This window comes from Acipenser ruthenus, chromosome 1 (assembly GCF_902713425.1).
Source record: "Acipenser ruthenus chromosome 1, fAciRut3.2 maternal haplotype, whole genome shotgun sequence".
Taxonomy (NCBI): Eukaryota; Metazoa; Chordata; class Actinopteri; order Acipenseriformes; family Acipenseridae; genus Acipenser; species Acipenser ruthenus.
In genome coordinates, this window is record NC_081189.1 from 36,669,901 (window position 1) to 36,693,044 (window position 23,144).

General features: G+C 39.1%; 1 protein-coding gene across 3 annotated transcripts; it reads left to right on the forward strand.

Moving 5' to 3' along the window:
• Positions 1-524: 524 nt before the first annotated feature.
• Positions 525-22,765, forward strand: LOC117964536 (ferrochelatase, mitochondrial-like). 3 transcript variants are annotated; one of them, XM_059024536.1, is made up of 11 exons: positions 525-917; positions 2,124-2,261; positions 3,607-3,726; positions 5,716-5,864; positions 10,022-10,156; positions 13,175-13,281; positions 14,385-14,483; positions 15,419-15,526; positions 18,335-18,499; positions 19,885-19,944; positions 21,189-22,765. In XM_059024536.1, exons 2-11 carry the CDS (start codon positions 2,173-2,175, stop codon positions 21,321-21,323), a joined length of 1,167 nt encoding a protein of 388 aa, XP_058880519.1. In that variant the 5' UTR covers positions 525-917; positions 2,124-2,172; the 3' UTR covers positions 21,324-22,765. The 3 variants fall into 3 exon arrangements, with proteins under 3 accessions (XP_058880519.1, XP_058880521.1, XP_058880518.1); XM_059024535.1 differs by having other exon boundaries at positions 554-917; positions 2,124-2,250; XM_059024538.1 differs by lacking the exon at positions 2,124-2,261 and having other exon boundaries at positions 550-917.
• Positions 22,766-23,144: the final 379 nt, after the last annotated feature.

A 23,144-nucleotide genomic window follows, 5' to 3' on the forward strand; every position in this document is an offset into this window, starting at 1 on the left:
CATCTTGTGCTGCCTTTGGGAAAATAGAGAAAATCCGTCTATTTGTGTTTTTTTTCCAGCTTCTATGAACATTATAAAATATATAAACTCATGATAGTGACTAGAATGTTTATCCTAACATAATGGAACTGGAAATGTTACGTTACTTATGAATAGAACAACACATTATTTAATAGTATCTGAGGACACCCTTTTATCCTAGGACCTGAAAGGGTGCGTGTCATGAGTCATGATGACTGATACTAGGAAGCGTTGACCTTGGATAAATGGTTAGCGCTGCAAATGTGATATTTTTTGTTTTCTGATCTTTTAGTTTCTCTCATTAGTCTGTGTGTGTGTGTAATAATGTTAATAGTTGCCTGTAATTGATGTAATATTTACCGAATTACTTCGATAATATAACTTTTGCGGAATGAATGGTTTCTACTGATAGCATTCCAGTACTGACGCAATCCAGTATTAAATAAAGAATTACAGCAATACTGCTGTTTGTCAAGACGAAATTATATGCCTGTGACGTAAATATGTATGCAACTGTCCAGGATGAGAAAAGCGTAGAATCGAATTGATGATGATATCAGTGTCGGCACAAGAAAGACCCACGTGTCAGGCTTTAATCAGCGCCACACCGACGTGCTGGGGGTGAAACCTTCAAAATGATCCCGCCACCCCCTCAGTACAGATAACATGTTGCAAGTCAGAACCAGGAGGTCTAGTACATGGAAACTGCAGACATTTGACCAATAATCGACGAATTGGTACACTTATCCAGAATAATATATACAATAAACAGGAAGAAGAAAAAAAAAACACTTCTAAGAGGAACTTTATTGTTGAAGTTATTAAAATCACGGGAAGATATTTTAGTTAACACAACATGGCTGTTTTGGGAAGTGCAAGTCGGCTATTACTCCAATGTAAGTGCACTGTACGCAACGCAAATGTAATGTTTTTTTGGTTGTCTGGTGTTGACATCTTTGATTGTAGTAATCGCGTTATAATATCATTTCAATGAACAAATGTCTTATTGTTTCTAACAATACGATGTTTCTGCTGTAGCCTACTGTACCGAATGTTCGCTTTATTTTAGCTGAATATTACTAGTGCAACGATAGTTTATTTTTTATTTTTCATTTGTGTTTAATGTTTGACAAATACGATGACCTTGAACTCTTTTAGTTTAAAAAAATATATATTATACTTGATTTATGTTATCAATGTGTTGTTTCTGGTGTTATTGTTGCCAAATGGATAAAAACGCTTTTCCCCCATACACTCATTGTGAAAAATATAATTAGATAAGCTATAATTAGCTAAACACTTCGGGGATATATTACCAGCCATACTGGCTGTCATCTTGCTGTGTTGTTACACAACGCGTTCATGAGAAATCTGCTGCTTGTATAACTAGCTGGAGTTTGTATCATGCAGCAGTTGATACTTATAACTCTCCAATTTTAAATGTAACAATGTATTGAATGTTTGATTTTATTCTGCGCAGTAGAATATCATTTCTTTCACATGTGAAAATACTTTGTTCCATAGATAACTGGTTATTTTACTGTACTACAGCACAACTGCCAGCTACATGTTCCAAGCTGATTTTACACCGGTATACCAAGAGTCAAAATGAATGGGCTGCTAGGGATGTAATGATACTGTAACGAAACGAGACTGGAAGCAGGTTTACAGCAATACAGTAGGGAGTTTTTTTGCAGAAGAGGCAGCAAACAGGTTCAGACGATTGTCAGCACAGCACTCGGCAACGCTCTTTACTCGCATCACCAACCTGAGTGGCTCTCCTTAAATAGCCCCACAGACTTACATAGTTGAAAGATTGTAAACGCTGCACCCAATCAGAAGTCCAGCCAGGTTATATCCCCCAACCTCTGACAGGTGCACTCCTCAGTCCCATGTCCACCTTTCCTGGTGCAAGGTTGCATCCATTAGTTTAGGTAGGAAGAGCTGTTTTGCAAATTACCAGCTGCAAACAGTCTGGAGCAAGTCTCTTCAAGTTGCATGCTTTGCATTTGTGTCTACTTCTGTATGTCTCTTGTTCCTTTTGTGTCCTGTTTGTTGTGTGCTGGAACCAGCTATGAAAGCAATAGCTTTGTTCTTTACAGTTGTAAAGTGTAGCAGTGGCAGAACGCTGTGTGCCGGTAAGCAATCCCGATGGCAGTCCAGAGCAGCAGCAGCAGTGACAGCAACAAAGCAGACCACAGCTGCTACACCACAGTCTCAGGAACAGAAGTATGTGAAAGGTGACAGCCAGGTCCATACATTGATTGGGGCTCTGTGCATTTAAGAAGCTGAGATATTGGTCAGCTAGACTATTTGAAAATAAGTAATTTAATGAAGCACATCACATATAGATATGCTACACTGAAATCTAATGTTCCTAAATAAATATGCTAAATTGATTATTTTTTTTATTAGATTGCTCATACTGTGAAACACAGTGATCAGATAAAACTGTGCTTCTGGGTCCCATGTGAATCATCTATTGGGTTGGTGTACAATTTTGTGTTAAGCAGTTTTATTAAATGTGGATCTAGGGTAAATGAATATTTTTCAACACTCATTTATAGGATCTAGGATTCAGTTGAGCCATTTTGTTTCAGTTACCATGCCTTCTACTAATTATGCAAAATACATACAATTTACCAATGGGTTTTAATGTGTTGCAAAACACTGTGTTGTCTCCTCTGCTATACTTATCCGTGCAATATGTTTTTCAACATTATGGTGTGTGTGTGTGTGTGTCTATATATATATATATATATATATATATATATATATATATATATATATATATATATATATATATATATATATATATATATAGGCAGTACGGTGGCTTAGTGGTTAGCGCTGCTGCCTCACAGCGCCAGGGTCCTAGGTTAGAATCCGGCATAGGGTACTGTCTGTGTGGAGTTTGCATGTTCTCCCCGTGTTCGTGTGGGTTTTCTCCGGGTACTCCGGTTTCCTCCCACAGTCCAAAGACATGCTGTCCAGGTTGATTGGTCACTCTAAATTGCCCTCTGTGTGAGTGAGTGAGTGTGTGTGTGGTGCCCTGTGATGGAGTGGCGTCCAGGGTGTAGTCTCGCCTTGCGCCCTGTGTATGCCGGGTTAGGCTCTGGCTCACCGCGACTCTGTAAAGGAGTAAGCGGTTAATGATGATATATATATATATATATATAAATATAAAAATCTATATAAATCTGTTAATATGGGCCATAATTCCAGTATAGTATGAAATCGAACAGATACCCTTGCATAACTTGTAAAGATTCTGGGCTGAAAGTCAATGATATCCCATTGGCAGGTTCAAATAAAAGCTGCCATTTAAAGCCCAGCTGTCAGTGGACAGTTTAAAAAAAAAAAAACCCTCTGCAGGTTTAAAAAATGAAATTGACTACACTTGGCTGAAATTAGCCTTAACAGCGAGGAAGTTTCTTTCACTTGCTGCTATGTCTGCTTTCCAAGCTACCTTACTGTGAATCACTTTGTATCTTTCAGTGTTTCAATGCCACATATCCATGTGTGTTGCTCAGTTTCTTTGAGCATGTGCACTGAAACTTTCGTATGTGCTTTGTCATTGAACAGGAAACCCAAAACTGGAATTGTGATGCTCAACATGGGGGGGCCTGAGAAGCTAGAAGACGTCTATGATTTTCTTTTTAGGCTTTTCATGGACAGGGATCTGATGACGCTTCCAGTGCAAAAGTAAGGAGGATACAAAGATTTTATCTATCGTCAGTAACTTTGTAAAATATCACGAGTTAAAGAAATTAATTCTATTCAGTTCAATTTCTAAGTACATGGATTGGTGACTGAACTACTATCTAGTTTCACAGCCTCTACCTCAATCTTTGACTACCTTACCTAAAGTAAGATAAGATAGTCAAAAGCCCCTTTAACACTGGCATGCTCTACCCGGGTAATGACCTGGTGGCATGCAGGTCTGCTACGCAATTTCACACTGCTTTTGATAGAGCAGGGCTGATCTAGGTGACAGACGCAAGTACACAATGCACGTATCAATGCCCTGGAAGCAGATTGTTACGGACACTTCCATCCAAGCTTCTCTGGATTGAACCGTCAACCCAAATGTTGATTAGAGCAAATGCTTCTTCATCCCTGCTGCAATCTGGCTCATGGTGTGTCTCAATCAACAAAAATATGGCTAAACAGAATAAACAGAAATGTTCCTTCCGGAAGTGAAAACTTCACGCAGGCGTGGCTGTTTGTTATTTTGTCGGCTTACGAAAGGTCATCATGCATTTTGTCTCGCTCAACCCGAGTCAAAGTGTGTCGACCCACATCCTGAGGTGGGTCGCTGTAACCTGGGTCAACCCGGGTACGACCCAGGTACGTGGTTTCACACTACATGGGATTGTGACCCGGGTAGGAGTGCCAGTGTGAAAGGGGTCTTAGATTAGTACTTTTTGGAGTCCATAAACCACACTTTTATGGATGAGTGTTGTCTCCTGTAAAAGACAATGCAAGCTGATATTTAAACTTTGTTGTAGCGCTAGGATCGGTCTTTATCTTAAGTAAGGGTGCACACTTGCTGGAAAAAATGACCTTGTGTTCTGTCACTGTTTGTTTTTAAGACAGGGAGATTGATACTGCTGTCTGGGTACTAGTTTCTAAAATAATAATAACAAAAAATATATATATACTACTTACTGAGTTGCCAAAAGGGAGGCTGTTTACTGGTGTTATGAGCATGTGCGTGTCTGTGGCACACTAATATGCGACTGGGAGCTGGTCCTATACAATCATAAGGGAAGGTTCCAATGTATAGGGCAGTGTTCTTGAATTGGCGGCCCATCTGGCCTTCCGTTGGGTGTCAGTTGCTGAGCTGCCAACTGGGCGGTTTTTCATTATGTTTTGCAGGAGAAAATTATGCTGGAGGGGCTGTCTATTTTTGGGAGGTTTTAGCAAAAACACTTTTTGGGTTGTTTTTTTTTTTTTTTTAAAACAAGAAATCTCCTCCATGATTGACACAACATGATTAACATAACACATCGAATCCGAATCGAGTAAGAGTAGCACACACATAAAAAATAGAGCTTTTTTATTCATACTGATATTTTTCAGTTTCCATTGTATTTGAAAAGAAGTAATTTTCAGAGAGCGCATCTTTTAACATTGAAAGTAAATAGCCAAGTAGGTTGGTTAATTGCTGATCCAGGAGACATAGCCAAAGGCTTCTGCAATACTGCAGAATCTCAATAAGAGCCCCCCATAATGGCATTCAAAAACAACTAAACATATTAACAATGCTACTCCACATTCTGCTTTGAATAAAATAAAACTGCTTCCAAGTAGCACCTGTGTTGAAGGTTAGCGACAAAAAGAGAAGGGCAAATCACACTGCCATTACCACTGGATTTCTTGTATGAGGTTGTCAAAGACATTCTAAATGACACAAACTGCACCAATCTCAGACATCCAGCTGCACAGAACAGTTTAATTAGGGCAACCTCTTATTAGGGATATGTCTCGAGCGGCGTCCCAGTAAAGCAGCGCTGACTGTATTTTAATAAACTAGAACTAACTAAAAACAGGAGGCATATCTCAAAGCATGTGTGAAATATATTTTGCACTAATAATAATTAAAGTATGATATTTAATGCAGACTTCAATGTCTTACTACAATAGGTTATGATTTTTGTTTGTTTTGTTTTGTTTTGTTGTAAATTGCAGTAAACTTGCACCATTTATTGCCAAGAGACGCACCCCAAAAATTCAGGAACAGTACAGCCGAATTGGCGGAGGCTCTCCGATTAAGATGTGGACCACTCTTCAAGGAGAAGGAATGGTGAAATTGCTGGATGAGATTTCTCCAGAGACAGGTTAGTGTTGTCTTGCATCAGTTTGAGTTTTCTCTATTAACCCCCTACAAACCCACAAGGGATTTTCACGCTTGCCTGTTTGCCCTGGGGCAAACAGGCAAGTGCATTCACATCGCCAGTTTCAGCCCGGGGTGAACTCACCCCTGCCAGAGACTAAGGTTGCGAATTTTCAACCCAGGGCGAAATGTTGAAAAATAAAATGTGAATGCAACAGGGTTACGCTCGCCTTGGGTTGAAAACGTGCATGGCAGTAGCCAAAAACAAACGTGGAGGGGCAAGAGGTCACGCATCAGTGTGCCCTGGGATGAAAATATGCAGCGTGAAACGATCGTGTCCAACACAGGACGAACCTCACTCTGTAGATCGTAGAGCAAGGCCGCTCCGTAGCGACTCGACACGGGATTGGATGGTGTAGTATGAAAACGGCTATACACACAAAATACAAAAACTACCAGAACCTAAAAAACAGGAACAGTGTGTCCCACGAACCACGGCTGGCTTGACAGTGACATTGAAACTTGACAATATTCCCTTCATAGAAAATGGTAATTTGATGCTTGTCTACAGCTGGTTCCGGTAGGATCTTTGTAACACCGTATTAAACCCCAGTCACCAAGTATAAGTACAGCACTAGAAAAGAGCTGCAGACAAGCAGCAAATGGTTACTGTCCACTGTCAATTCACATAGCAGCTGAGCTAGCTGGGGACAATAAAAGCCTTCATTTTCTGTGAAGAGAATATTGTCAACTACACATTGAAAGTTTCACATTTTATGGAGAAAACAATTTGAGAGATTGATTTTACTCATATCAGGCTCCCTGTTGTGCTATTGTTCATTTTAACACAGCCATTTGGCATGCTTTGATGTGCTTTCCATGCCAGTTTAGTAAACTACAAGTCCGATACAAAAGGACTAGACTGGAGTTTCTTTGAAGTAGAAAAAAGAAAAACATGGAAATAGGTTTTATAAAATGCCTGGAATAAAAGAAGGTCAATTTTAATTAAAAACAACATAAATATTATAATGAAAGGACAAACAATTGAATTTAAGTTGTAGTTTTATTCAGGAACGTTATATAAAGCATCTACACAACCGAAACATTGTAAATAAATGGACATTTGAACAGAAATGTGTTGATATACAGACATATTACGTAAAGCACAACCTCAAAAAACGGTAAAAAATGAAATAAACAGATATTTGAAAATATATTTGTCTATATACAGGTATTCATGTACATACAAAACTACAACTGAAACGATGTAAATAAGTATCAAAAGATAAATGGGTTTATATTGCCTACATAACAGCGCATTTACGCAACAGAAGCTATGCATTTATACACAGACATACTATAATCGAAATTACATGAATAAATAAACATTTGAAAGGAATGGGTTTCATTTACAATCGTTTACAAAGTCTTAAGTGCTGGCACAAATCGCACAGATCCTGTGCTTTTCAAAGTATGCAGTGCACTTACCGCAGACTGTCTTCACGTATTTGGCACAGCTATCAACAGTAACCCAGGCTTCTGGCACCAAATGCTCCACGGGCATATACTAGTGCAATGAATGCTTCTAATTCCTCCAAGGGCATTGACCAGGAATCATCTTGTAGCTGTCAGTGAGCTTCTGCTTCAGTGCAACGTTGTATGTGGTGAAGCGTATGCATGTCAATGAATAAGCGAAAAGCACTCAATGTGCTCTTATCAATGTTGCGTTTTGCATTTGCCGTGGGCCCTGGAACTTTATTTATAATGTTCCAAACAGTGCCATCATTACAAGCCATGAGTGCCAGGTGGTGCTGGCGCTACCCCTGGAGAAGCGGCTGTCTCATTTGAAGTAGCAGCTGGATCAGGTGCAGGGGCTGATGCAGGTGAAGTAGCTGGCATCCTCACAGGGGCTGCCACAGGATTGTTTCTTCTCCCACGGGATCTCCTGCGCCCTCACTGCCACTGCTGCTGGAAGATTAATCTTCGCAAACTCAGTCTGCTTCAGAGTCAGATTCCTCATTGTCCGTCTGCTGCATCAGAATCATTGTTTGGTAACATTTGCAGTAATTCCAAACACTGCTTTGCTGTCCTGCGTCTTCCGTGATCCATTTTCAATGTGTATTGAGGTAACAATGAATTTCTTAGAAAAACGAGTGACTTGTACAGTAACCAGAGTGCAGACAGACAGCCTGGCGCTGTGAGCTGTGAAGGCTGATTGATGGGTTATCAAGAGGCTCATTGAAACAATAGTAATGTCAGAAGATCGCTCACTTGAGGAATACAGACAGGTATAATCAAACTTCAATACATGGTGGCAAGTCCCGACTGATAAATGCTAATAATACCACAACATTTAATTCTTATAATATGTTTTATTTGTATCTGTCAATTTGACTGCTCCTGGTCGGAATAGGTATGACAGTATTATATCTCTCTATTTTTTGCATCAGGCGCAGTGGCCAGAATAAAAGTCTTAAACAAAACAATACCGTACCCATACCCTACAACACAGTAGAGCACAGCACTCGTCACCAACACCAGCCCCCAACAAAGAGTTTTTGCCCTTTTTATACACCTGTGGCTGGAGCCTAATTATTCATGAATTATTCCATTATGTGTCAGCCACATTCCTGCATGTGTTCTGGCATGGAGGAATTTAACCCCCTCCCTGCCAACCCAATATTCACCACACACACCCACACATTACACTGGCAGGTCTTCCACCCTGCCGCATAGCTCCCCTCGTGCACAGCACACCTGGCTGCAATCGGCCACCTGCCCCCTTGAAACACAAAACCCCTCCCCTCATGTCCATCTTTCCCTGTGTGGATTTTTGAGGGCAGGCCGTTCTCGACCCCAGTGCCTCCCGCTGGAGACCAAGAACCAGCGACGGTACCCAAGCAACCCAATATTCCCCAAACACACCCACACATTACACAGCCAGGGCTTCCAACCTGCCACAGCTGTGTAAATGTGTCACCATACCAGCACAACTTTCAACTTTTAGAACCATTCAGCCAGATTTACTTGACAGTCCACTTTGGTAGAGGTGAGGCAGGGTGGGAGGTGCCATTTTGTAAGCACAATTCTGCTTTTTAACATACCTGGGTATGCAGATATTGAACCATATTTGAGCACCCTGTTGTGTGTTATTGCTATATACTCTGAAACAACTGCGATTTTTCTTGAATGTTTTAAAACCCACTAATCATTTTAATAAGAACAGGTTTTGATTGCACAGGTAAGTTATTGGTTTTGTGTGGCAATATTCACTGTTATTTTGGCCCGTATGGTTAAAAGGACAACCCTATTACACCTTGGGTAATTCAGATAAATATTTTTGCTCAACTGGCCTAGTCTGGGTTCCCTACTTCTTTCTCCTCTGCCTTTTCACTGGAACATTTTTGTCCAGTCATTAGGTTAACGTCCAGGAACATTAAATCTTGTGGAAGGTTGCAACATCATTTAAATATAATACTTTTATAGCGCCGGTATAAATTGTATCCGCACAGTTGAAGAACAATTTGTAAAAAAGTCTGATAATCACATGGAGCAAGTGGGTTACTGAAGTGTTTTTAACATTGAAGGTACTGCTCATAAAGTGATGTATTAGACAGAAAGGAGTCATTCTGTCTGAATAAGTAAGTAAGGCATTAGGCATGGCTGCAAGGAGTTGGCAGTTAGCATTGCAGAAACGTTGGACCTCAGCATTCTGCCATTTAGTGATATACAATAGCAGGGTGTTGGTGTCTCCTGGTGATTAGATAACAAGTGCCAGCGAACGTTTGGGAGGCTTCTGCGCAAGATGGTCCATGGGGATTTCCTGTTAAAACAGGCAGGGTTTGTTTATAATCACTGCGCAGAAGGAGCTGATTCACCTTCTCTTTTTGGTGCCTCAGTTATATGAGAAAAAAAACAACTAGGGCAAGCATATATCTTTACAATACATTTTATCTTACTTGGTTGTATTATTTTTAAAAACTTTGTTTTAACCTAAATTATAATTAGACTTTCTGTATTCTAGGATTTTTAACATTCTCTGTATATTACCTGTCTTTTCAGTATTTCAAAAAATCTGTTGAAATAGCATAGGCCACACAAACAAACTATATTGTCCTGCCCCTATACCTACTGATGGTCTGTTTTTTTCTTTTTCGGCAGCTCCCCACAAGTTTTACATTGGCTTCCGTTACGTCCATCCACTGACAGAAGAAGCCATTGAAGAGATGGAGAGAGATGGAGTGGAAAGAGCTGTAGCTTTTACTCAGTACCCACAGTATAGCTGTTCAACAACAGGTAATATGAGGCCTATGTCTGAGTACTGTGTGTAAAATCATACACCATAAGCACAATAATCCTTAACTAAAGCAGGTTGCAGCTATATTGCTGTAGAAAGTATTACCCAATTCTTTTTTTAAAATGTTAGAAATCAAAGATTGCCATGAATTAGAAAACAATTCAGTACCATCATCTTCCAGCTCTAGCGGGTGTCTATTAGACGGTAGATGCCCGCTGGAACATCGCAGCATCAACTGTGAATCAAATAAAAAAATGATTCCATGCAAGTGCCAGTTTTTTCATTTTGACTTGCAGTAATGAAAGCTCAGGTCACATCTACTGGACAGCATATACTAAACCAAGACACAATTGGTCCAAATTTATTTTATCCACCAAAACCAGCCAATCCATACTTTGCACGGGTGAAAGCAATCAGTCCTGTACCCGCAACTGCTGAATCAGCCAATCGCAGCCTGCCCGCTCGACTGGAGCTGAGACAGCATCTTTCAACAACAACAAACCGACACGGACAATTCATTAATATTGCTCCATTCAGATATCTGGCACTGTTGAGAGGAACTATAAGCAACTTTGACAAGTTAAAGGTTTGGTAACTAGGTAACTTTAGGTAAGGTTTTTTTTTTTTTTTTAAAGAAAATAATGAGAACAATTATTTTGTGATGGCCATAGAGCCCTCTCGATGAAGGCTCTAAAGTGTGGTAGTTGACCACGACTTTCATTAGCACCCTTGCCTTCTCATTCTTATTAAAAAAAAAAAACAACAAAAAAACACTTTAAAACCCAGATTTACCTTGAAGTAGTAATGATTTGTCGGGTAGCCTTCTGCTGAGAAGTTTAAGGAAAATAGTCCCAAAAATGTTCGTAAAGGATCATATGCATAATTAGAGCCAAAAAGCAAATAACTTTACTTGTCAGAGCTCCTTGTAGTTTATCTGGACAGTGATAGGTGTCTGAATGGAGCAATATTACTGAGCTGTCTTGGTTTGTTGTTGATGCTGAGCTCCAGTCGGTTGTGATTTTGCTGATTCGGCAGTTGTGGTTACAGGACTGGTTGCTTCAGTCGGTGCACAGTATTGATTGGCTGGTTTTGGTGGATAATAAAATACATTTGGGCCAGTTGTGTCTGGCTCGTATTTGCTGTCCAATGAATGTGATAAAGCCGGCACTTGCACGGGTTGATTTTAGGTTCGATTCACAGTTGATGCTGTGACTTTCTTTACTGTCTCATAGAAGCACGCTAGCGCTGGAAGCTGATTGGCTAATGGTACTGAATCATTTTCTTATAAAAAATGGAATATGGGGGCTCACGAGTTGCGCATCCAGTAAAAGCACTCGTTAGAGTGCAGGATGCGCTCTATAGCCTGGACGTCGCCGGTTCGAGTCCAGGCTATTCCAGCAGCCGACCATGGACGGGAGCTCCCAGGGGGCGGCGCTCAATTGGCTGAGCGTCGTCCGGGGGGAGGGAGGGTTAGGTCGGCCAGGGTGTCCTCGGCTCACCGCGCACCAGCGACCCCTGTAGTCTGGCCGGGTGTCTGCGGGCTTGCCTGTAAGCTGCCCAGAGCTGCGTTGTCCTCCGATGCTGTAACGGCAACGACTACATTTAAAAAAAAAAAAAAAAAAAAAAAAAAAAAAAAAAATGGAAATACAAAAGTATTTAAATAAAGTACAATTTTAGCTGAGCTCCCGAACCATTGTAAACCTGGAACATGCAGTAAACTGGGCGACGCTGCAAAACAAGCAAAAGGGATACTGCAGAGAAATATCTGGACGCTCCTTTAAATTGGATACTTCTGTGAGCAGGTCCATTTATTTTTTTTATTAAAGTAGCTTCATTTACTGTGCATGTACTGACATACTAATTTCATTTGTATGATTTACTTTGTTGCTGCATTCTATCGGCATTTTGATTTGAATTCAAGTGCAAGGGCCTTGCCATAGAGTCCTATGTATTGTACAAGAGTAACAGCTGTAATAAACCTGCATACTAAACAAGAACTTTGCATGTGTTTATTTTGGGGGGCTGGAGGCGGGCCCTGAGTTCTAGATTTATTTTTTTGCTGACGTAAATCTAGGTGACATTTTAAGTTAGAAGTTTCCTCATCAGAAACTATTTTAAATGCTGCCAAACACCTGTCACTTTGAAGCCAACATGTTGATTAAATAATTGCAATTTTGAAAACTACGAGCTGCAGTTCTACTCAGACGGGATTTTCCCCATACAACCGTCCACGGCGACAATGGTACCAGGAAAATAATAAATAAAGTTTAATGTCTATTAATAGATTATTTTATTATTTCTACATTGTGCCTAGCTGTATAATACATTGATATGAGTAATGCAATAACACTGTATTGATCTTATTTATTACAGTTTAAAAATCAAAAATGACGTGTGAATAATAGCATGTCCCGTTCCCTTGGCTGCACAAATGCCGTTAGTTTTTTTCAGGTTTTACCGAAAACAGATTGGACATCAAAAACAGCTGAAAGATTTGATAAAAATCCGAACCGCTCATAACCGACTTGCACATCTGTGTAAATCATTTGATCAATAAGTTGAGGTTTTAGAACAGGTGTCCAGATGTTGTTTAATTCTACATAATGGCAGCATGTGTTTTGAGTTTTCCTACTCAACATACCTACTGCTAAAAGTTTGCTTTAAACTAAGCCACGATTTAAATGAATAAGCTCATCCAGGTCTGCAGATCCAGTGTTCTGTTTGGTTTCTGATCATTGAACACCCTAACTACCACTGGCCATTGGGCCTGTGTGATTTTTCCATTCCACAGGGCATGTCATGGAGATAGCAGAGGAAAATTGTGGCTGCAGCTCAGCTGAGGTTGCATAGTAACAGAAACCCTGAGGGGAACTAACAATAACTGGAAATAATTCAGTCTAAAGTGATAATTAAAAGCCATGTGGTGTGTGTGTGTTTTTATTTATTTATTAATTTATGTATTTATCAGAACTGTTTCTTTTTTTAAAGATGATATTGTTTTTTTTTTTGGTTTATAGGTAGCAGTTTAAATGCAATCTACCAATACTACAACAATAAAGGGGAGGAACCAAAGATGAGGTGGAGTGCAATCGACAGATGGCCCACACACCCTCTTCTTATTGAAGTAAGACATGAAGTTATAAGAACATAAGTTACAAAGCGATGGTGGGCATCCAGGATGAAACCTATAGTCACAGAATCGAGCACCAGTGGCACAGGTTTGTGACGTCACAGTGAATGGTTTGCTCCCTTAATGGTGAATCTTAACTAAGATTACCGACACCACCTGCTAATTTTCATATAAAAAGTGAGTCCATATTCATATATAAAAATGTAGATTAAGTTATTTGTAACATTATAGCTGGGAAGTGTAAATACAATGGTGGATTGAGCTATTTTATTTTATACAACAAGCATTGAGACATCTAGCATCAAACAACTTATTTTTATATTCAGTGGTCCTGAGTGATTTTAAAAAATCGCACCTTTCCAAATCATGCCGCGTTGTTAGCAGATCCAAGGAAAGTAATTCTCCAAAATAATTTAAGTTTAAACATGCTTTCTTTTCCATAATGATTCTTGTTATATGAACAGAATGCTCCATGAACGTTCATAGAGTGCTGTGGTTATTTCACTCATGAGGATAGCCCTAAACAACCCACTCGGCCCCTTTGGAGGCTCCTGGGTTATTCTTGGTATAGCTGCAGTTAGCTATGAACGTTCATGGTGTATCCTCTATATTCTTCACTGGTCTGTGACACATTTCATATTGCCAAAATTGGTATGTTAACTTTCAGACTACACCACAAATAATGATTGAAATTGTATTTCCCCAACAACACTCCCCCCCAGAGAAGTTTATCAGTCTAATATATAGATGTTGTATTTGTAAATTCAAGGTGACGGAGCACTGAGCTGCTTGTAAGTTCATGCTCCCCCTTGTTGTAGTTTTGTTTGTTTTTATTGCATATTCAGAAATGGAAGAGAAACTGCCTCTCTGGGTGGAGCCCACACAGCTTAATATGATGAGTGATTTATTTATTTATTTATTTTTTTTTTAAATAGTTAGATATTTGTGAAACTGTTCAAGACTCTCTGCATGGTTACAACAAAAGTTAATACCCACTTTAGTTAAAGAGCATTTTTTTTTATGTAGTGAAAAGAGAGAATAATGTTTTTATTTACACCTCTGATTGCATTCCTGTCACCTTTTCCTTTTTTTCTCAGTGTTTTGCAGATCATATACAAAAAGAGCTAAAGAAATTTCCTGTTGAGAAACGTGACGATGTGGTCATTCTCTTCTCGGCTCATTCATTGCCCATGTCTGTAAGTATCAGTTTACAGAGTCAGTCTGTAAGTATCAGGAAGCGTGTAGGTTGGCGCGGATACAGGGGATTTTCGATTGGGATGTAGATTTATTTTGCCAGTTCTTGTTTGTTGTAGTTTCAACATGTAATGCAACGTTGCAGGCCAAGAGAGAAGAGCCTCCTGTTGGTTAACTGAGGCTGATTTTATTAGGAGTAATGTGCTACTGTATTTTAATATTATTATTATTATTATTATTATTATTATTATTATTATTATTATTTATTTCTTAGCAGACGCCCTTATCCAGGACGACTTACAATCGTAAGCAAATACATTTCAAGTGTTACAATACAAGTAAATACAATAAGAGCAAGAACTTCATTTAACAGTTGGGTTTTTTGTAAAGTCATATATTGTCTGTCGGCAATAAATAAAGTTGCAGGTTGTTTTCCACCTCTGGTAATGGGCAGCATAGGCAGGTTTGTGATTTATGCATACATGTGCACTGGTAAGATACGATCATAAATCCCTGCAAAACATTGCCTTATGAATGCAAGACTAAAATATGCTATTTGCCCTACTTTCCAGACTATCTGTGCAGGTACTGCACTGGGGTTCTGGGTCAAGTGTACCAGATACATGGTTATTTTGCAGAACTGACAAGGAGAGCTGTCCTATATCTGTCTAATATCAGGTGTTGGCTTATAGGTGCTTTTTAAACATGAAAATACCATTAATAAAAACAGGTGTGAAATATAGAAAATAGCTTAATGTACTACAGTACTCGAGGGAGCAATGGCATTGTGCGGATTGCATTTTGTTATTTACGTTCAGCCCGGGTTTTCCAGTTGGGCATCCTCATTGAAGAGATGTGCAGAGCTGGGAGGTTCCACTGTTGTATTTTCTCTTGTTCTTATCTCAGTGTTTGACGGGCGTTCTTGCCTTTGTTGTAGGTGGTGAATCGAGGGGACCCTTACCCTCAGGAGGTGGGCGCCACTGTCCAGCACGTCATGGAGAAACTGAACCACTGTAACCCCTACAGACTGGTGTGGCAGTCCAGGGTACGTGAGTCTTCCTGTTTTAAAGAAGTCTATCACAGTTACAACAGTTTCTTGCCGTTTTACCTCCTAATTTATTATTGAGTGTTTGGAGTTGTGGATGAGTCATCCTATTAATCTATAAGGCACTTTAAATAGTTGCTTGGCATGACCACAAACACCTATGTTTTGTTGCTTGAATTGTCTGCATGACTGTTAAAGCACTTTATTTTTTTATTTTTTATTCTTATACCTATAGTCTATAGTTGATATTCAAATATTCACTTTTAATTTATTACAATTCCTGAACACCCTGTCTCCATTGTGGACAATTACAGTCGCCGTGGCACTCTAGTATTAACCAATACATACAACCTTGGCCTGTTCACGCTTCCTGAAATGTATGTTTTTTTTTTTATTTGAGTGGAGAAAAAATTCAGTTTGCCATTAGGACCAAAAAAATGCTTTGGTCATATGTTTTGGTTAGTCAACATGATTAGACTTGAATTTCAGACCTTAAAAAGGTTATTTCACTGCACCTGTAAGTTTGTGGTAATTAACTTTGCTATGATAGAAAATAGTTATGTGATGCCACCTAGTGGATACGGCACTTTATTACAGCCTGATTACTGTAGTGCAAGAACACTTCTTTTGCTTTACAAGGAAAATGAAGAACTATATTCCCTAAATCAGAGATTTAATTGAACGTGATTGGTCAGTATGGGGTCTCTAGTAAAGGATCTTCAGTGTTATCCTTCAGACTATTTAATCTCTGTTCCAAATCAATCCACTGGTGTCCTATACGTTCAAGTTTAGCACATTAAGTAAAAATTGAATAGTGTTTGGTGAGTCAGCGGCAATGCAATAACCACAACAACAGCAATAGTAGCTAGTCTCTGGTTTGAATGACAAGTTGTAAAAGTTGGCTACTATCTGTTTTTAATTTACTAGGCTCAAATCCTACTTACTTTACTTTTATTCTTTTAATGTTCTATATTTTAGGTATATAAAAACAAACGGTTAACAAAGCATGTTCGTGTTTGTGTGCGAGGCTGTGGACATGCAAATGCATGAAGCGGGTCTTACCAGACAATAAAGCCCTCCTCTTCTGGCTCTGTTGCTTACATTAAATCACGAGGAACTATAACTGCAGATACAGGTCCTGATTCACAAAGCAATTTTAAAGAGTGTTTTGATTAATTAAATACATTTTATTCATTTAACTTCTCCAGACTTGTGAGTGGCTTCTTTAATAGTCAAGGAAGCACACCCACATTTATCAAAGCACACAATAAAGCAACATTTTTAATGCCCAAGGCTGATTTATTTCATTATAATCTGTAGTTCTCTTTTTGGTCTTTAATTCTACAGCTGCTAAATCTATTTTGATTTGGGGTACAAAATGGTATTATTGTTAAGAATCGACAGACTACAATCATAGCAAAGTAATGCAAAACAAATAAGCCAGCCATCAAAAGTAGCATTTTAACTGCATTTGGACCCTTACCATGTTATGATGAAACTTGCAAACTGTCCATTCTTTGGCAGGAGTGATTTGAGAGAATCAAAATTTAGGGGAATAAGCAGGACCTCTGTCTGTCTGTCTGTCTGTCTGTCTGTCTGTCTGTCTTACTTTTTTACATTTATCTCTAGCCCTCTGCGGTCCATTTATTCTACACACACTTTTATTTTACAGGCGCTGTTTAAATAATTTTATTCATAGTAAAACGGGTTTAACCCTTTGCAGTCCATTTATTAAGTGCGCGTCAGGCGCGTCAGGGAATTTATTTTCACATGTGCAGTTAATTTTAGACGCGCTGTTTAAAAGTATTTTTTTTCCACAGTCAAATGGGTTTAAAGCCCTGCATATCAACAAAGCACTCACTAGGCATCTCCAGCCCCGCCCCACCCTTTCATTCGCTATAGCTTTCACATATGCTAAGAAATAAATAACAATAATAATAATAATAATAGTCGTACATACCGATCAATCATCTCCTGATCACTCGTTTTATCACCAAACGCCTCAATGCGATCCAAGTCATTATTTTATCATCTGAAAAAAGCTCTGCAAATGTCCGTGATATTCTCTGAGCGCTGATGCATTAGCAGGCAGCTTGTTTCCTTATGGCCGCTGTTATCTGATGCCAGGGGCAAGTATGACTATTCATGAGATACGCCCTTTTTTTTCGGCTTGTCTCGGCTCCTGTCGCTCCCACTCGGCCATTGAATGGTTTTCTCTGCTTTTTCCAGAGAAAAAACGACTAGAAACCCGTTTTTTGCGTTTTTTTGATGATGTCGGACAGGGTCCGACATTGGACCGCAAAGGGTTGAAAGGCACTGCATATCAACAGGACACTCAGTACTGCATCTCCAGCCCTGCCCCACTCCTTGTTCACTGTATTTTACATGTATCTCTTCATAGTAGTGCATACTGATAAATCATTTCCTGATCACTTGTTTTATCACCAAACGACTCCTCAATAATGCTATCCAAGTCATTATTTTATTACTATAACATCTCAAAAAGCTTGGCAAATGTCTGTGATATTCTTTGAGCGTTGGATGCGGAAGCAGCTGTCTTGTTTGTTTATGTCCGTGTTATGTCTGTGGTGAAGGGAATATGCGTATCCCTGCGTAAAATTGTAATGTCAGACCTGGTCCGACTATAGGACCGCAAACGGCTTGAAGTGCTTATTCTGTTGACATAGGAGCAATTTCTCTTTCACTCTTTGTAAAGCATAACTTGGTAATTCATATGTTGATACAATGCAGCCTACAGTGGGTGAGGGGAAAATGACAGTTTGTGTTTTGTTTTCATGGCTACCTCAGGTGGGCCCCATGGCCTGGCTCGGCCCTCAGACAGACGATACGATTAAGGGGTTGTGTGAGAGAGGGAAGAAGAATATCCTCTTGGTCCCAATAGCTTTCACCAGCGACCACATTGAAACACTGCATGAGCTGGATATTGAGTATTCACAGGTGCTGGGGAAGGAGGTGAGTGCTGACCAAGTATTTTCCACTAAGCAGAATGTACAAAACATACTACGGTAGGCAAGAAGGTAGCATAAATACTGAAAATATTTTCAAACTCTATGGACGTTTTTTGAAGGACTAACAGTCAGACCGACAAACAGATAGCAGGGATTTTCAGACTTTCTTGACGGGCATCCTGACGTAAGAATCTCTCCGGGAATTTTGATTTTGATCCCTTTAGTGAGAGAGGCTGTTTGTACCTGTAGATGTATTACTGTTTTCATTATGTTCAGTGTGCTGTTTTTTTTTCTACCATAAAACCATACGCTGGTAGAAGTCTTACATGTGTTTATTTAAAATGTAATGCTATAAGTACATTCATATAATTGCCATCCACTCACCCCCTTTTGTTGTATAATGATACATACTGTTTCACATTGACCTGACGTTAATGTTACTTTCAAAATAACCCCAAGCACCTAACAGCAGCGTTCATGTAAATGAATTGATCCCTCAGTCTGGGAAACATTGCGTTGTCAGGGTCATTTGGGAGAGAACATTTTTCTATGTGCTGCCGCCCCCCAGGGGCCCTTGGACCCCTGTGCCTAGCATACTGTGAGCTTGCATTATGCTTTACATTCAATACAAAAATCATTTGTCTACTGAAGTTTATTCCGTATTTGCTTTGTAAAGAGGTTTGAGGTGCTTTAGTCATAGAACAATGCAAAATAGAACAATGCAAATCTATTTGTTGATTATAAAGAGCTGAAAACATTTTAAATGTCCCTAAAAGTGACATTGGATTGACATAAACTCAGGTTTCTGGTCTGCTCGATGGCAAATGTGCTCAGCAGTATTCCGCGTTTCTATTGGCCGATACAGCTTACAAAGCCCTTCTCCCTTCCAGTTGGGACCTATGGGGAACTAGCGGAATCTCTGAAGAGATTGTTTTTCACAACCAAGCAGGATTTCACCTTCTCTCCTGGAGAGGCGTCTAACCTGCGGTGGAGTGCTCCTCTTAGACTGGTGTCTAGACTTGAGTGAACCTCCTGACCTCCTGATCCAAGGGCTCCTGTGCTAACCACAAATCGATTGTGTTGGTGCCATGCAGAGCGAATGGCACACTCAGCATTGATTTGTATTGTGCTTTTTCTTTTCTTTTTGTTTTTGTTTTTAATGTTTTAATACTGCTCCAGCATTCAGATGTGTGACACGGTTTGTCTAAAATGTGTGATTAAATGCAGTTAAAGGAATTCACACTGCTAACAGATGTCAACAGATTTAACTAAATAGAAGGTTTGGTGCAATTGATAGAAGTATTTCATTCAAGTCTAAACTGTTTAAGACATGTATCTGGAAAACCTGGGTCTTCAGCAATTAAATACTTGATTTTACTTTGTTTTCAGTGCGGTGCAGAAAATATCAGAAGAGCAGAGTCCCTCAACGGAAACCCACTGTTTTTTAAGGTATGCCTGATGCATTTGACTGCAGTTCATTTGTTTAAGATTTGCAGGGTCAATGTGTTGTCTCTCCAGAACTTTTGGGTGGGTTTTTCGTGGGGGATATATAGCTGTTTGTCTTGTTTGTTTGTTTGTTTGTTTGTTTGTTTGTTTGTTTTGCTGACATTTAAGTATTAATATATTATGAGTTTCCTTAAAGTTCAATTCAAGCTAGCTTTCAGAACAAAACAGTCATTAGCACCCACCTTCAAGCAATTAACTGCATGTTCATTGTGTAATGTACTCCAGGCTACTAAGTATATACAGTACAGTCAGCAAATCGTTCCATTGGAAAAACGTGAAGGTTTTTCAAAGTAAGCATTTCATTTCAAGAGTTTAAAACTTTACAAAATTGAGATTCAATATACCATACTATTTAACTGTGGATATTAAAAAAAAAAAAAAAAAAACTGTAACTGTCTCCAGTGAGTTTTGGAACCAGTCTACCAAACATTTGGAGATTCCTAGGTAGCATTTGTAGTATGTTATTAATAATAATAATAATAATAATAATAATAATAATATTATTATTATTATTATTATTATTATTAATAATAATAATTACAAACAAATTAAATTGGTAAATTGTCTTTATTAGTAGCATGTTTCTGTTTTTTTTTCCCTTTTCTCATCTAGTTTCCTGTATGTATCTGCTCAGTAGTGCACTGTACTGATCATTTGTCCTCCAAGCATCTCACCTATCACCTGAAAAACATTTCCTGTAAAATGATATCAATAAACCATTTCACCATTTTAGTTTAAAAGCACTATACATTATACACAATAACAGCTGGCTTCTTGTAATGTTTACTGTATTATGAAGCCACTAAATCAATCTCAGAGTTCCAGCTGACTCTAAACCACTTGAACTTCACTCTCGCTGGTTATGACGTCAGTTGAAACCCTTTGATTGAATTAGTGGCTTATAATTCTAATGAAAAACAAACACAGCAGTAATCCCTGGAGGTGGAGACTACTTTAGCGAGAAGCTTCCTCAGCATTAATCCTAAATATTGCACATGGAAATTGTACTGACACTGAAATGGGATAGATAAATGTGAACTAGTTAAGACTGTGAAAATCATTACCAATGCTGAAGAACAAGTTTTAGTTAACGGAATTACTCATCCGCTGAATAGTTTTGGGCATGTTCAGCTTGGACTTCTTTCTCTTCAGTATGTGCACTGATCTTTCTTAAATCTCTGTTGCAGGCACTTGCTGATTTGGTACAAAGGCACCTGAAGTCCAAGGAGGCCTGTTCCAGGCAGCTACCCCTGCGCTGCCCGCTTTGTGTTAACCCAGTGTGTGGACAGACTAAAGCGTTCTTTGCCAGACAGAAACTCTGATTGCATTCTTAGATCTGTGAAACAGGTTACACTCATAAAAAGAAAATACTTCCAGGAAGAAGTTGCACACATATTTGAAATTGACATGTCATTTCAGCTAAGGCAGTTTCATAGAGATTCCTATGCTTTTTTTTTTTTTTTTTTTTTTTTTGCCGTAAGTGTCTTGTCATGATGAAAATCTTTACATTTTTTAACTTACTCACAAAATGCGCAAAACAACAAGCAGAAAGATGCAGTGTACTTGCCTCGGGTGCTTTTAATTGGTAGATCAGATAGATAAAATAGTCTTCTCGGTAACACATACGGTAAAATATATTTATATCCTGTTTTTATTTTAGATAATTAAACATGCATGTATACTGCTGGCCCTGTCTTACGTACTGTATATTGTTTAAGGCAGTGGTGCAGAACTCCATCGAAGTCCATTCCGAGCAGGTCCTAAATTAGTCAATTGAACCTGCTATTGGGGTCAATAAACATGTGTAGGACCTAATCGGAAGAAAATACCAGAGTTGTGCATTACTGGTGTAAGAACATATTCTCTCTTCGTGCTGTTTTGAATTACAGTTTAGTCCATTCAGCAAACAATTTGTTGTGTTTTTGACCACCCAAGTTCTGCTCACAAGAAGATGGTCCTATACCACATGGGACAGGGTCAGTTGTTAATATTTCTGTCCTAGACTAACAACGTATTGAGGACAACAGAATGTTTTATTTATTTCAATCATTTTTTGCCTGTAAAAGACACCTACATTGATGGTGGTGGTGCTTGCATTTTCACTTCCAAACACAGCCACTTCCTCTACCTGAGCATCTTGTCCTTTTTTCAAGTCTTTAGGATAGGAATTTCTGTCATGGAAATGCATTTTGGTTTTATTTTAGATACCTGTATTCCAATTGATGTTAAGTTGGATATTTCAATATCAACGCTATTCAGAATAGTTGCATTCTGTGCACCTTCCAGTTATCATTCTTGCATGCATCAGGAATGGGCTTATCTGCACTGAAACTTCTACAGTTACATCTGCTAGGGTTGCTGTTGCACCTTGACTTGGGTGATTTGGACGTATAAAAATACACACTTTCCATATTCCCACTCACACTCATTTGGTACTGAGAACGCTGCTTAAAAATCTAATATATATAGCCAGTTTTCACCATTTATAAATAACATATTGCAGGACGCCTTAAACACCATTGCCTCAAATGTGCAAGCGTGGAGAGGAGGACGGGAGCAGCAGCTATCATCCATAGCCTGTGGATTTAGCAGTTTTGTTCCACTCTATGGGGTATGTTTAGTCATACAATAGATAACATTAGACATCAATCAGTGTTGCAGCTCATCTAATTCTGGGGGGGGGGGGAGACTAATCCGGTGGCTAATTTTCGGCAGTTAAACTGGTCTTCCCATTTAAAAATAAATACATGAATTGTGTAATCAAGTGTTTGTTTATTTGGTTTTTTTTCTGTTATCTCATCTAAAGGCAACAATGGCTGTTGATCAAATTGTAAAGAATGATATTTCTCAGCCCAAATAAGCCTGGAGTCTGAAGGCATTGCAGGCTTAGAGGTCATTGGCAGTCTGACAAGGAAACTGCAAAGTGAAAGATGCTGACCTGTAGGACCTGAAGTTTGCTCTTCAGCAGCCTCCTAATAATTGAAAAGCTAGAGAGGCAGTTGGATTACACTGCATGACCTCAGAATGAAAGTACTTAAATAGATTGCCATACCTTGAGAACTAACCTGAGTGAAAAAAACAAAAGACTCTGTCGTGTAAATAGGTTGAAATATTGACAGGGTTTAGTCTTGTAATTATTTGGC